Source organism: Babylonia areolata, chromosome 23, assembly GCF_041734735.1.
Source record: "Babylonia areolata isolate BAREFJ2019XMU chromosome 23, ASM4173473v1, whole genome shotgun sequence".
NCBI lineage: Eukaryota > Metazoa > Mollusca > Gastropoda > Neogastropoda > Buccinidae > Babylonia > Babylonia areolata.
Window position 1 is genome coordinate 19,095,426 of NC_134898.1, and position 16,029 is coordinate 19,111,454.

The following is a 16,029-nucleotide window of genomic DNA, read 5'->3' on the forward strand; positions in this document are numbered from 1 at the left end:
CACAGCGAGTCCGCCAGCATAACAGCATGTGCCCCTATTGTCAGCAGTCTGTTGCCGTTGTTTGCTTCATTAACTGCCACTATCTTGAAAGCTGGTTGTTCTGTCACCCCCATCTTTACCTCCTGCCCCATCTCTCTGCTCTCTACGCTGACAGATGACGTATAGTGGTCATGCTCCTCCCCCCCCCCTCCTCCACCCCAACCCCCTTCCCTCTCCCAACCAGTGCTATATATGCATGCCGTACGAGAACAGTAGCAGTCCAGAGGTAAGACAGAGCGAAAGGGGCAATTGTCGCTGCTGCAGAGATCTGACTGACTGATTGGTGTGACGTCTTGTCCTTTGGGATTTTGCACTTTTGTTCACAGCGTTGAGACTTCAACTTTATCGCTCCAGAATGCAGCTCCTGGTGAGTATCATTTATCAGATGTCTTATTTTTCATTTTATTTTATTTTATTTTATGTATTTATTTATTTATTTTCCATAAAGTTTGCTAATCGATTCCATTGATGATAGGTCAGGGAGTTCCATTGTACCAGTGTGTTTGTGTACAGATCTGTCATTTTGTGAATTCATATCTCAATGGTTGTGGTTATTTGTAATAATGTTGCAGGTAGTTTGATTTATTCTAAGGGCTTGTTTTAAGTGTGCGGGAGCTTCAGCCAGTTTGTCATCTGGTAACGTATGGAGGAGCTGTGGCAGAATCAGTTAGACGATTTTTTTTTTTTTTTTTTATCCAGTGTTCACCAGTACCAGGGTTCCAGACTCCGTTTCCGCATGGTGGTGTGTCCTTCATTCCTATGTTCCTCACTGTCATCAGGACGCAGTAACCGAGTGGTTTAAGCGTTGGACTTGAAATCTGAGGATCATGGTAACGGCGCCTGGTGGGTAAAGGGTGGAGATTTTTTCCGATCTCCCAGGTCAACATACGTGCAGGTCGTGCCTGAACCCCCTTCGTGTGTATACGCACGCAGAAGATCAAATACGCACGTTAAAGATCCTGTAACCCATGTCAGTGTTCTGTGGGTTATAGAGATACAAAAATACCCAGCATGCATAAACCACGACATAGTCATCAGCAAGTCGATGTTGGTCGTGTAACGGAAAGAAGGTGTGAATGGGTAACTGACTTCAGCTGGGGAAGGTTAAATCGTCGGAAAGAGAAGATTGGCTCCCGTCTTCCCATTGCCATCCCCTGGACAAGGTGGATATGTATTAACTGCCCCCATGGCCGTATTGGACCATTTTAACATTGTATTGTAGTACTCTTTTTGTCACAACAGATTTCTCTGTGTGAAATCCGGGCTGCTCTTCCCAGGGAGGGCGCGTCCCTACACTGAGAGCACCACCCTTTTTTTCTTTCGAATTTTTCTGCATGCAGTTTTATTTGTTTTCTTATCAAAACCGGATTTTCAAACAAACAAAAAATAAAAAGAATTTTGCCAGGGACAACTCTTTTAAATTGTTGCCGTGGGTTCTGTAACGTGCGCTAAGTGCATGCTACACACGGGACCTCAGTTTATCGTCTCATCCGAATAACTAGCGTCCAGACCATATCTCAAGGTCTAGTTGAGGGGTAGAAAATACTGGCCTGGCGACTGTGGGATTCGAACCAGCGCGCTCAGTTTCTCTCGCTTCTGGGCGGACGCTTTACCACTTGACCCAAAAGGTACTTAAATGTAACACGTGGGCTCAATCACTTCAATGTAACGCGTGGACTCTATCACTTAAATGTAGCACGTGGACTCAAACACTTAGAAATCTAACACGTGGACTCAGTCACTTAAATGTAACACATGGACTCAATCACTTAGATGTAACACATGGACTCAATAAATTAAATGTAACACGTGGACTCAATCACTTAGATGTAACACATGGACTCAATAAATTATATGTAACACGTGGACTCAATCACTTAGATGTAACACATGGACTCAATAAATTAAATGTAACACGTGGACTCAATCACTTAGATGTAACACGTGGACTCAATCACTTAGATGTAACACGTGGACTCAATCACTTAGATGTAACACGTGGACTCAAACACTTAGAAATCTAACACGTGGACTCAATCACTTAAATGTAACACGTGGACTCAAACACTTAGAAATCTAACACGTGGACTCAATCACTTAAATGTAACACGTGGACTCAAACACTTAGATGTAACACATGGTCTCAATCCCTTAGATGTAATACGTAGACTCAATCACTTAGATAACACGTGGACTCAATCACTTAGAAATCTAACACGTGGACTCTGTCACATAGAAATCTAATACGTGGAATCGATCACTTAGAAATCTAACACGTGGACTCGTCACTTAAATGTAACACGTGGACTCAATCACTTTGATGAAACACGTGGACTCAATCACTTAAATGTAACACGTGGACTCAAACACGTAAATGTAACACGTGGACTCAGTCACTTAGAAATCTAACACGTGGACTCAAACACTTAAATGTAACACGTGGACTCAAACACTTAGATGTAACACATGGACTCAATCACTTAAATGTAACACGTGGACTCAAACACTTAGAAATCTAACACGTGGACTCAATCACTTAAATGTAACACGTGGACTCAATCACTTAAATGTAACACGTGGACTTAAACACTTAAATGTAACACGTGGACTCAAACACGTAAATGTAACACGTGGACTCAATCACTTAGAAATCTAACACGTGGACTCAAACACTTAAATGTAACACGTGGACTCAAACACTTAAATGTAGTTTTGGTATAAAGGTTAAAACACGCCCATCGGATCCTGAGAACAAGGAACACAGTGCAGTATTGGACCGAGTGACACACAATATAACTGCCACCAGCATAGAACTAATGTCACATTACTGAGTGTCTTCGTGTGGGACAAATATCATCAGGGAAATGCCATGCGGTGTGATTATTTCCATAACGTTATGAATCATTACACTTCTTCATTGATATATCCCATTTTTATCTGTATGGAAATTACACATACTTCAAAAAATGTTAGCCCCTTGACTGCCGATAAAAAACAACAACAGAAAGTGGTATTTCATCATATCATAAATCAATATCCAGAACAATCAGCTAAAAAAAAAAATTAGGAATATGTCGTCTGGAGACATGCCACTCTTGATCAAATGTGTGAATCTTCAGCCTTCCAGAGTTATTTTCCTTTCTTTTGATGATGTCATCAGTGACATCACTATGCCCGTGAGGTTTTAGTGAGGGGCATGGCTGTTGAGAGGTTAAGTGCTATTTCTAAAACGCTGGTATATCTTTATAAACATGTTAAACATCGAGAAATGATTTAGGCTGCATATGTCTTTTTTTTAACGGAAGAGAGTACCTCTGGTTATTATTGGTGTTCATTACATTAGGTGCATACACCACTTTTTGGGCTGGAAATTCAGCGTCAGTTCAGCATGCCCACGAGAAGAAAAACTTTGTCAGTACCCAAGCGGTCCTTCACGTTTTGTGAAGAACTACAGATGGGCAGGCACAGAGGTATAGCCAGAGACAGAGTGTGTACGAACGGAATGTGGGTAGGTATGGCAGGGAAGGAGTAGAGGCCAAGTAAAGATCATCACTGAAGTGGAGTGGTGGCCTAGTGGAAGCACGCCCGCATAGGGAGCGAGAGATTCTGAGTGCACAGGATCAAACCCCACACTCCTCATCCGCTAGGCCTCGAGTGGCGGTCTGGATGCTAGTCTTTCGGATGAGACGATGAACTGAGATCCCGTGTGTAACATACACTTTGCGCTTGTAAAATAACCCATACTACCCCACTCAGAGAGAACAAAGGGTATTATTGTCCATACTTATATAGTGTCTATCTTTGATCAGCAGCCAAACTCAAGCCAAGTGCTTTACAAATAACAGGGTTACCTATCTGGGTAGAACAGACTATCAGCTGTCTTCAGGCGCTCATCACTCTTGCCTTGTGTCATGCAGTCTTCAGTCACACGCACGCACACACATGTTTTATTAGCAGTGGTTGCCAAGGGAGACGTTTTAGCGTACAGTTGGTGAGGAACACTGAAAAACATATCCCTCTTGCTGAAAATTATGTCCAATACAAAATGGCCTGGTTCCTTTTTCTGATCCTTTTTTGCTCACGTGTTCCTTTACATACAACGTGAGTCTGTGTAATAATACGGTATTTCAACTGTGTGTGTGTGTGTGTGTAGTAAGCTATAACATATTCATTTTCTCTTAAATACCTTGTGTGCTGACACCAAGTTTGGCTTAACTTTTTTTTCTTTCTTTTTTTTCCTTTTTCTTTTTTTTTAATGTTCCTCCCATACATAATAGATATAATAATAATGTACTTCTTCGATGGACATACATTTTTTATGTTTTAAAATAATAGTTCCACAGTCAGGTATTCTTGCATGTTTATTTCTTATTAACAGCACTCCTGTGCAACCAAATGATACTGATTAATGCCAGTCATTTAATCAAAAGGAAAATACCTCTTATATGTATGGAAGTTACATTGTAGCATACACTTGATACGAGGAATTGAATTCTACCATGGAAAGCTGAAATCAACCTGAATGTGCTTGGGCTTTTTTTTTTTTTTTTTTTTTTTGCTTTTTTTTTTTCAACGGATTTCGTTAATATAAAACATTATATTTTGAAACAGGCCTGTGGCTAAAGGCACTGAAAGGCTACTGTGTTACACTCTCTATGTGAAGATCTTACACTAACCGCTTTTATCCAAGTGTTCCTTTGTCGGTAAAAGTGGTGTTGCAGTGTCTTCATACATATGCAGGAGCTCGTCCACTGACGGTACGTGATAATATATTATTTAAAGGAGGTAAAGAAAGCCACTAAGTTTTATTTAGAAAATAATTTCTGCAAAGGCCTTGTAACTTACTGCATGATATCAACGATCAACGATCGAAATCACAGACTTTCTGGTCACAAAACACACAAGAAAGAAATGGCAAACAGATATTTGGGACATTGCTGTCACTGCACGGAACGCGTATCACGAAATTCTTCCTGTCTGGATTTAGATCAGTCCGATCACACACACATACACAGGGAGAGAGAAAGAGGGAAATTGAAACATTTTGAAGTCACGCACATCGACAATGAATAGCCATTATTATGGCATTTTGCAGAAACCAAAGTGATGAACTGACGAGTCACACAGCACGAAATGAGTGCCATGTGAGTTTTAGAATGTTTGCGATCCATCAAAATTTTGTCAAAGGACCGAACTTACCCGGATTGATTATCATGCTTTATATACCATGCCCGAATATGTGTTTCGTTATGATTTATCGAAGTCAGAAGGTGGTAATGAAGACCGGGAAAGGTTGAGATGTATATTATGATCACAAAACATTGAAATGCCCATCGACAAGGCTTAGAACGTGTCGTTCAGCTTTCCGACACTCGTTTCTAGCAGCGAGCAAAAATATTATTTGATCAACAATATTTAAGTACGGGAAACCTCACTCTAACTCTACCCCACCCTCGCCTTTCAATTTTCGGTTCGGTTGTTGTCAGGAATCACACGTGAGCCATGAAGGTTTTGCCTCTTGTTTTAAGATGACAGAAGACGGGTGAACAGACCTTAAAACGAGAACATGAAAGAAACGGAAGAAAGCGTCTTTACTCAGTACCGAGAGTTCGAGCTTGCTTGCCTGTAGTTTTTTTTCAGTGGTGTCACACCACCTTCCACAAACAAATTGTTACAAGCAAGTCTTGGGTTGGACACACTGTGGTTAAGGAAAGTTCATTAATGTTGCCTGGCAACAGGCGCCCAATAGTGGTGTTGTAATGAATTGGAGGGAGCTTCCGGCCAGTGTCACGGCTGAGGCCAGGCTTTTTCTTGTCTTGATCTGGACGGCTTCTTTTACCTTTCTCTTCCAGGAACTGTTTGTGTGTGTGTGTGTCTGTGTGTGTGTGCGTGTGTGTGTGTGTGCAGCAACGATGTCCCGTGGAAGGTTGTGTGAAACCATTGACATATACATGTAAGTTCAAACTCTTGATTGTGAGTCGGGAATTCATTTTCTCTGTGTATAGATCTAAAATCAGAGAACCGATACCAGCGAAAACAGGAAAGTTGTGTGTTGCAGGTGACAGTCGCTGTTCTTTTCAGCATCCTGGCCACTTCCATGGCCGACACCTTGTGTAAAGACACGGTGAGATAAACATTTGTTTTTTGTTTGTTTGTTTGTTTGCACACATGGGTACACAATGAATCATCAAAGGCAGCAGAAGATTAATATAGATAAAAAGGCGTCATCGTGATGTAATCATACGAAGCGGAGTATTGGTGTGTTGTTTTTTCTTTTCTCGTGAACAACACGTTTTAAGTACCTTTACTTTCCATTGAGCAGGTGCCATGACGAGTCGGTTAGGCATTACCCTTCTCATCCAGTGTCCACTAGTGACCAGACTTGGAGGCCCAAAATCAGTATGGTGTTGTGTCTTTGGGAAAGGCATCTTATTCCGATTTCCCTCACCCCACCCAGCTGTTTGATTTCACTAAGGGATGGTTAACACAGCGGAAGGAGAGGATTGGGCCCCGCCTTCCTGTGCCAAAGCCTCGACATTTGATATCAATCCGTTGCCCCGAAAGCCATAAAGGCTACGGGACGCGACCTTGGCTTCTTTTCAACTTCTTCTGACAATTTTCTGTTCACTCGTTTTGTTTTTCAATCTCTGCCTTCAACAGATTATGCCTTTTGTTCTCCTCTCAATAAATGTGACCATTTGTTTGGATCGTTCAGCTGACTTTTTTTCTTTTTTCTTTTTTTTTTTTATACAGTCAACCATTCATATACCCTATGTGATACCCATCTTTTCATATTTCGACCATTTCATTTTTCTCAAATATTCAGTCACACGCGTGACACATAAATAGAATATTGTTTGCTGTTTACTCCAAACTGTTAATGGAAAGTAAGACAATACACTACTTATCAGCTAAGGTTGTGGTGATTGTCATGATTATAATGATTATGATGATGGTGGTGATGGTAATGGTCATGATGATGGTGATGGTGGTGGTCATGATGATAAAGATGATGATGGTGATGGTCATGATGATGAAGATGATGATGGTGATGGTCATGATGATAAAGATGATGATGGTGATGGTCATGATGATGAAGATGATGATGGTGATGGTCATGATGATAAAGATGATTGTGGTGATGGTCATGATGATGAAGATGATTGTGGTGATGGTCATGATGATGAAGATGATGATGGTGGTGGTCATGATGATGAAGATGATTGTGGTGATGGTCATGATGATGAAGATGATGGTGGTGATGGTCATCATGATGAAGATGATTGTGGTGATGGTCATGATGATAAAGATGATGATGGTGATGGTCATGATGATGAAGATGATGATGGTGATGGTCATGATGATGAAGATGATGATGGTGATGGTCATGATGATGAAGATGATGATGGTGGTCATGATGATGAAGATGATGATGGTGATGGTCATGATGATGAAGATGATGATGGTGATGGTCATGATGATAAAGATGATGATGGTGATGGTCATGATGATGAAGATGATGATGATGAAGATGATGATGGTGATGGTCATGATGATGAAGATGATGATGGTCATGATGAAGATGATGATGGTGATGGTCATGATGATGAAGATGATGATGGTGATGGTCATGATGATGAAGATGATGATGGTCATGATGAAGATGATGATGGTGATGGTCATGATGATGAAGATGATGATGGTGATGGTGGTGGCAGTGATGATTCCTGGCCCATTCCGCTGTGCAGGTGTGCCAGGGGTCAGATGTGTGTTATGAGGTGGAAACATGTGATGCTAACAACGCCTGTTCCTTGGAGGCCACCTGTCTTGGTGAGTCTGTGTCTGTATGTCTGTCTGTCACTCTTTCAATTCCTCTTTCCTTTCCGTCTCTCTGTGTCTCTCTCTTTCTCTCTCTCTCTCTCAGATATGTATCTGAGGCAATAAATATACGGAAAACGTCCATCATCGGTCCAGATACCCATTAATCAATTAAATATTAGGATGAGTTTTATGAGAAATAAAGCATAGATAAAAAGGAAGGGCTGCATTTGGATGGTCAATCTCAACATTGTAATTAATATGATGTGTCCGTATTGATATGATGGGTTTTGATGTTCAGGCATAAATAATTATTTCATGATTTGTATGTTCTTTAGTATGTGTTTTTATTGATATGATGTGTGCCGATGTTACATGCGTAAATATTCATTATATGATTTATATGTACTTTGTTTTCTGTGTACTGTCCAAACCTTGGAGACGAACGACTGAAAAAAAGGCACGTTGCCCCCCTATCACATGTACTTTAAGTTAATGACAAAGTGCCAAAGTGTCGAAAATCTCTTATTAGTTTATCTTGTTTCAATTCTTTTTTTTCTTTCTTTCTGTTCCATTTTATCTGTTTTGCACTATTTTGTTCTGATTAGTACCTACTACCACCTATGTCACTAGAGCTTTACAGCAAATGGCATTAAACATTTCAGTGTTCAGTGCTCTCTCTCTCTCTCTCTCTCTTCGTCCCCTTTCTCTTTCTCTTCCTCCCTCTGTCTGTCTGTGGAGGAGATACATCATGCTGTCAAACTCTATTCTGGAATGTTATGATGTATTTGCAGACTTCAACTTTTCTTCAGGTGTCTTCATAACCTATGTGATTCAGCAACATACATTAACATCACCATTTCCTTGTTTAGATCCTGGTCAAAACAATATTCTAATCAAGGCATACTGCACAAAAATATACATATTTTTCGAGGCTTCTTGAATAGATTTTTTGTAGGTACAGAACTGAATAATATACAGCAGGGATAAACCTAAAATCTACCGATTTTCATATCAAATGGATGCCATGTTGACAATTGTTCTTCGACAAATTAAGTTGGAATGATTGTTTCGGGAATATTAATTTCAACTGCGATATACTTGATCTTCTCAGGACGTGAAACTTGAAAAGCCCAAAATAGTTGCAGATTCCCTCGGAACAGTTTCACATAGATATACATTTCAGCACACCGTCATAAATTTCACAGTCACCAACGTGAGAATGTTGCCTTTCTTTCGGACAATACTTTTTTTTTTCCTTTGTTTTGTTTTTTTGTTGTTTTCTTTATTTTCTGTTGTTGTTGCTAATAGCTTTCGCGTTTATTACGATACTGCTGTATTCATTTCTTTTCGTCATTTGGTAGCACTTATATGGATGTTTTTTGTTTGGACAAATGGTTCTCCGGTGTGATTCAGGATATCATTATTCCTTTGAATTATCCTATTTCAGAATGTCATACACGTTTTGTGTTTCAAAAATAGATGTGATGGAGGTTTATCATCCCTAAATTACGATAGACATTTAGCCTCAAATTATTTGTTAATTACGAAAAAATTGCTGGAAAACAACCCAGAAGCCACTGCTTATTAAGTATGACACGTTTGTATCTTTATTACTCTTTCCATGGCATGTCAGTGAGCTGTTCCCCACGTTTGCTAATGTGTGTTTCTATTTGTACAGTGTCTATTGTTCTTGCCCAATTGTCACAACATTTATATGAGTAAGGCATTCTGTTAGATCCTGATGGCCACTGATTGTCATTCTAATCACACCACGTTTTGTGTGTGTGTGGGTTTTTTTTTTTGGGGGGGTGGGGGTGGGGGGGGGTCTCTTGTTCACTCCCACCCTCTCTGCTTCGTTTTCCACCCCCTTCTATCTCTCTCTCTCTCTCTCTCTCTCTCTCTGTATATAATAAAAGTTCAGTTTACTCTGGTTTGGGTTCAGTCATATTTTGGCAGGATATGTTGGAGTACGAGATATGCCCCACCCCCCTACTCTCCCCACCCCCAAAAGTTCTTAATACGAGAACAGATTTCTAACACAAATTATGGAAAAGATTAGACCAGGAAGGTTAGCGTCCAGACCACCACTCAAGGTCCAGTGAAGGGGGAGAATATACTGGCGAGTGTGTGATTCGGTCACATGCACTCAGATTCTCTCCCTTCCTGGCTGGACGTAGTACCACCAGGTCATCACTTCCCGTAGTGACTTAGTTACCACTGTCAGATCGGAGACTTTGTTATCCATGGTCAGGATTTTTTTCCTCCATGGTCTGCACATTTTTAGTGGCATTACTCCCACGCCGCTCATTCCAGTCCCTCATACACTGCCACACCCCAGTTCTGTCGCATCCCCAGCGTCGGCAGTCTGCAGGGAACTATCGATGATAGATTGAATGGAGGCCGCATACCAGAGGAGACCCTGCACTGCTACCGAATCACCTACTAAAGCCTCCTGCTGACGATAGTAATCGTCTATTGGCGGAACCAGACTGAGCGAGCGACCCCCCACCCCCACTCCACCCCCAAAAGTGGAGACCGCCACCGCGTCCCTCCAACGACAGCCCTCCACCCCCAACCCCACCCCTGAATCTGCCGACACCGAAGACCTTGACACGGGCTTACCCCAATCACGCTCGGTTGTGGAGAGGACCCAAACTGGGGTGTTTTCGTTTTTAATTGAAGATGAACGATGAGGAAGAGGAGGACACTGTGGAGTTTCAGTTTAACGTCTTTCCACTTGAGTTTTGGGACTACATGACAAGGCTGTAGTCTACACTTGCAATTTATAATGATAGCCTGTCGTGTTACAAAGCCTTGTAGATAATGCAGACACTAACTTTGTTGGTAAGAAACTTTGAGCAGCACACCCAGAGAGCGACACACCCGTGAAAGAGGCGAAGCAGGACAAGAGGCAAAACTGTCAAGAGGCTACTGAGGGTGGCGGTACGATCAAAGAGTAGGTGAAACGGTAATAGGCGAATCGGAACAGCAACCGTTGAAATCCAGCATTGTGTTGTAACAGGGGCAGACTACGATGCTCCAGGCGGCTGCATTGACACTCGGCCACTGCTGACGGGGAGTGGGTACGGCGCCCGTGTGTGTCACGCCAAGAAAGTATGTCCGTCAGGATACTACTGCAGCACCGAGCTCATGGACACTTTCGCCAGGTGCTGTCGTGCGGCTCCAGGTGGGTATGCGTTTGTGAATTCTAAACACACACACGCACACGCACACACACACAGACACACGCACAGACACAGGCCCACAGACACACATGCATGCGCACAGACAGACGCGCACACACGCACATACACACACGCGCGCGCGCACACACACACACACACACACACACACACACAGACAAACACACAAATTCACACGCACGCACACACACACACACACACACACACACACACACGTGCACAAGGATCCTGAGCTGACGTGCGTTCGTGCCTGGTACATAGTGACTTAATTTATAATTTCTTAGCAGATTAGTTATTGTTGGGATTAAAGGGCCCATCGCCATCGAAGCGGTGAAGTCTCAACCACTGTTTCATGTAGCTTGGCATCGGAAGGCGGAGCCCAGTCCTCTCCTTTCGCCCCTTTTTACCTCCCCCACCTGCAGTCAGGTGCTCGCTCACACATATAAACTGTCTTCTTATATATATATATATATAGAGAGAGAGAGAGAGAGAGAGAGAGAGAGAGAGAGAGAACCGTCTAACGGTCAAGGAGACACCGTGCAGAGTCAGAGTCAGACATTGGACCTGTGTTCGATCCTGTGTTCACCAGTGATCAGTGTTTCAGCATGGCTATGTTTCCTTGGGAGAGGCACTTTTTCCTCACCCCATCCAGGTGTAAATTGGTGCCTGACTTGGGGTCACGGAAGGTTAAAGCGGCAGAAGGAGAGGATTGACACCCTACCTTCCAATGCTGACCCTGGACACAGTGGGTATTACTGATTGCCTCCATGGCCGAAAAGGCTGTGTGACCTTTCATCTTAACGTTTTAATTGCGAACAAGAAAATCAAGGTCATGTCGTCTTTTTACCAAACTTAGACTGTGTTCCCACGACGGGGAAGTGGTTATAAAGTGTTTTTGGAACCGGATCGAGCATCAACGAAATAAACCGTTAATGATCCGGACATGCGGCTAAATTCGGGAGACTTACAACCTACTATTGGTGCGACTGTGAAGATTTATGAATTAAGTCACAGTGGCCGTGAGAGTCTATGGCATCTTTAATATTAACCTAACATTGTTAATGGCTTCTTGTTGTTTCGACAGGTGTTACGGATGCATACACTGTTAGGAGTTTTATGTACATGGGGTGATAGAACGCTACAGGTAGATGATACACTTTTTGCGTGCAGTATCGAAGAGGACTGAATGATTTCCTATACGTTTGCATGCAGGCAGTTGTTTGTCCGTCAGTCTGTCTCTTTTTAGGCCTACATACTGTATGTCTGCTTTTCACTTTGCACATCGTTCTTCCTGTCCTGTGTGTCTGCCTGTCATCCTGCTTGTCCGTGCATGTCACTCAGTCTGAATATATATATACATTCAAAAGATTCATGCATCAGCTTATGGGCGTGAAATATTTGAACATTCACTGTCGCCGTCACTGACTTTACCATCACTCACATACACAAACGGAATATACACACAAACGTTCATAAACCGCACATGTACACGTGGGCACACACGCACACAGACACAAATATACACACAGGCATACCTACGCACACGTACACATGTGAACATGCACAAAACACAAACGCGCACACATATGTACATGCGCGTGCGCACACACCCACATACACATGCACGCACGCACTCTCACTCCCCCAACCACTTTTCACACACGATCTCCATCCTTGTCAAGACACTGGAGCTGTTGGTAATGCTGCACACAAACCACATGACCATCACTTCAGTTGTGACATTCAATGGATTTGCGCTTCCAGGCCATAGACACAAATAATCCTAGTGTCTATGTTCCATGCTGATTTTACGTTAGCTGATTATGTTGCAATACACATCATGACTGCAGTTAGTAAACGTTAGTTTGATCAGGATCTTAGTCGAAGTTCCAAAGATTCATGCATCAGCTTATGGGCGTGAAATATTTGAACATTCACTGTCGCCGTCGGCTCTCTTATGGCTGTATAATCTGTATTGCATGACGTCACTTCTCCACTTGCCATTCTGATCTTTGTTTGAGTTCAGAGAGAAAATACGAATTTTCCTGTGCCTTTGTCATATCGAAATCTAAAATTTACTTAATTCTAAATCGTCTGACACCACATATATGCTCAGGAAAATTCTTGTTTTAAAGTCACAGGCAGGCAAATATGTGGGGGTTTTTTTCATGTGGCTGAATAATTTGTATTGCATGACGCCTCCACTTGCCATTCTTGTGTTCGTTTGAGTAGTGCAGAGAGAAAATAAGAATTTTCCTGTGCCTCTTTCATATGGAAATTTAAAGATTATCCAGTTCTGATTCTTTTGATTCCACATAGATATTCAGGATAATTACGGTTTTTTTAAGTCACGGGCACACACATATGTGTTTTTTTCATGAGCTGATTTCTCCATTTCTACTCCTCGGGCACACGAACTTAGAAAAGATCATAGAAAAAAAGTGTGTTTTTTTTAATCTGTGATTTATAAACTTTTAGATGGTATACACATTTTAAAAATGATAAATTGCGACTTTAGCCGGTTCATATACCTATCTATCTATCTATCTATCTCTCTCTCTCTATGTGTGTGTGTGTGTGTGTGTGTGTGTAATCTCTCTCGCTCGCTCTCTCAACATATAAACATATATAGATATCACTGGACCTGTAACCTTGTTACGTTGTGGAAGTGCTGCATTGCTGAACACATCATCAACTGTCTCCTGTTTATAGATAGATAGATAATTATATCTATCTATCTATCTATCTATCTATCTATATATATATATATTATATGCCAATACAGATAGTTCACACTCTCTTCGTGCCCTAGGCTCCGCTTCTTGCAGAAAGCACTGAGGTAAATGCTAAGACTGGTAGAATGTAAAAATATCAACAACAGTGGGCTTTTCATGTCTTTAAAACTTGTATTCTTAAAAAGCAGTAAATTTTCGCTGTAAAAAAAACAGCTTCTTCAGGCAAGGGTACAGAAGTGAAAGCTTTCCAGGCTGGTTAAACAGCAACCAGTGAGTAAAAATCAGGTAAAACTGGGCAGGTAAAAACATGCTGCATGCAAAACAATTACAGAATTTATATATATATATATGTGTGTGTGTGTGTGTGTGTGTGTGTGTGTTGGTGGTGGTGGTGGTCGTCGTCGTGGTCGTGGTCGTGGTGGTATTTTTTAACGGTGTGTGTCTGTATCTGGGTGTCTGTCTGTCTGTCTGTATCTGGGTGTCTGTCTGTCTGTCTGTCTGTATCTGGGTGTGTGTCTGTCTGTCTGTATCTGGGGGTGTGTCTGTCTGTCTGTGTCTGGGTCTCTGTGTGTGTGTGTGTGTGTGTGTGTGCGTTGCATGCACGTACATGCGTGTGTGATTCCCTTCGCTTTAGCTGCTGCCGAGAATCCCGGGCAGTGCCCCGCACCGGTGGATGAAGACAACCACTTCTGTGTGGACGAGTGCCTCAGTGACGCCGACTGTCACAGCGGCAGTAAGTGCTGCCGCAGCACTGTCTCCTGCCCCGCCAGGATGTGCCTCTACCCCCCCTCTGGCAACTAGCTAGCGGTGAGGTGCCACCACTTCTGTTTCAAGAATGCACGCGCACGCACTCACTCACGCATGCACGCATACCACACACACACACACACTCATTCACACATACACATCACACACACACGCACTCATTGACACACACACGCACACGCACACACGCACGCACATACACGCACACACGCACGCACACTCACACACACACACACGCACGCACTCCAAGGTTTACACACCACATACACTCTCTCTCTCTATCTCTCTCTCTCTCTCTCTCTCACACACACACACACACACACACACACACACACACACACACACACACACAAACGGTGAGTCGGTACTCCTTGCCAACACATTGTCGTGGCACTGGTTTGGATAAGACAACATCATGGCTGTCATTACGATCAATAGCAGTTAACAATGCTGCACGGTAGACGAGTAGCCTATTTGGACTGTTAATGCGTTGTATTTTCAGGATCTTTTTATTTCATTACGTGAACATGTTCATTTCACGATCTTGGTTGTGTGCATTTAAAGTAAATTAAGATAAATTAAACAAAACATTGAGGAAAAAACTATTACATGTGTGCGAGTTTGAGAGTTTCAGAATTTGTTCGTTGTATTTTTGATTGTGTATTATGATTGTATGTATGACTTATGCGCGTGCGTGTGCGTACGTTTGTGTGTGTTGTAGTTGTGGGGCAGGGGGGGTTGGAGGGGGGAGGGGGGGTTGGAGGGGGGGAGGGGTGCGGCGGTGAATAATTTTTAGTAATGTTTGGTATATTGTGTTCAGTTTTTTTTCCTTTTTGATTATTACGTGTTCTGTTTGTAAACGTCTAGGGCTTATTTTCAACATTAGGTGTGAATGCTCATAATGATAATGATGATAGTGATAATGATAATAATAATAATCATCATCATCATCATAATAATAATGATAATAATGTGAGAAAATGAGAGTGAGAGACAGAGAGACGGATAGAGACAGACAGGAGAGACAGACGGACATAGACAATTGCTCAATTAATCAATATAATGCGCTTTGTTGTTTCCAGATACAGACGATCATCTCCACCACCACCACCACCACGACTACCAACACCTCCACCACCACTACCACAAGCGTGCCTTGGAAGAACGGACCCGGACCCCAACACTGAACACCTCGACTGCTCCCCGCGCCCCCCCCCCCCCCGGGCCCCCCACCCCCCACCCCCTCCCCATCTCCATGTCGCCAACGCTCTCCAGTCACCCTCTCCTCCAAACCATCTCTCTTTCTCCCTTCCTCCTCCCTTCCACGTTCCGTTAGCCACATCCACGTTAAAGATGATGACACCCGGCTGAAAGAACAGTGCGGTTGTCAGCAGTAAAGGCCCTGGCGCCATGAGACCGTTGTCTGTTTCCCCAGCTCTGTACCCCTGCCCCCTCTCGCCCCCACT

At 42.6% G+C, this 16,029-nt stretch overlaps 1 protein-coding gene across 1 annotated transcript; it reads left to right on the top strand.

Moving 5' to 3' along the window:
- The first annotated feature begins 250 nt into the window (after positions 1 to 250).
- On the top strand, positions 251 to 15,772 carry LOC143297980 (uncharacterized). Its single transcript, XM_076610613.1, has 6 exons — positions 251 to 406; positions 6,098 to 6,163; positions 7,788 to 7,869; positions 10,883 to 11,047; positions 14,433 to 14,605; positions 15,646 to 15,772. Exons 1-5 carry the CDS (start codon positions 395 to 397, stop codon positions 14,597 to 14,599), a joined length of 492 nt encoding a protein of 163 aa, XP_076466728.1. The 5' UTR covers positions 251 to 394; the 3' UTR covers positions 14,600 to 14,605; positions 15,646 to 15,772.
- The last annotated feature ends 257 nt before the right edge of the window (positions 15,773 to 16,029 follow it).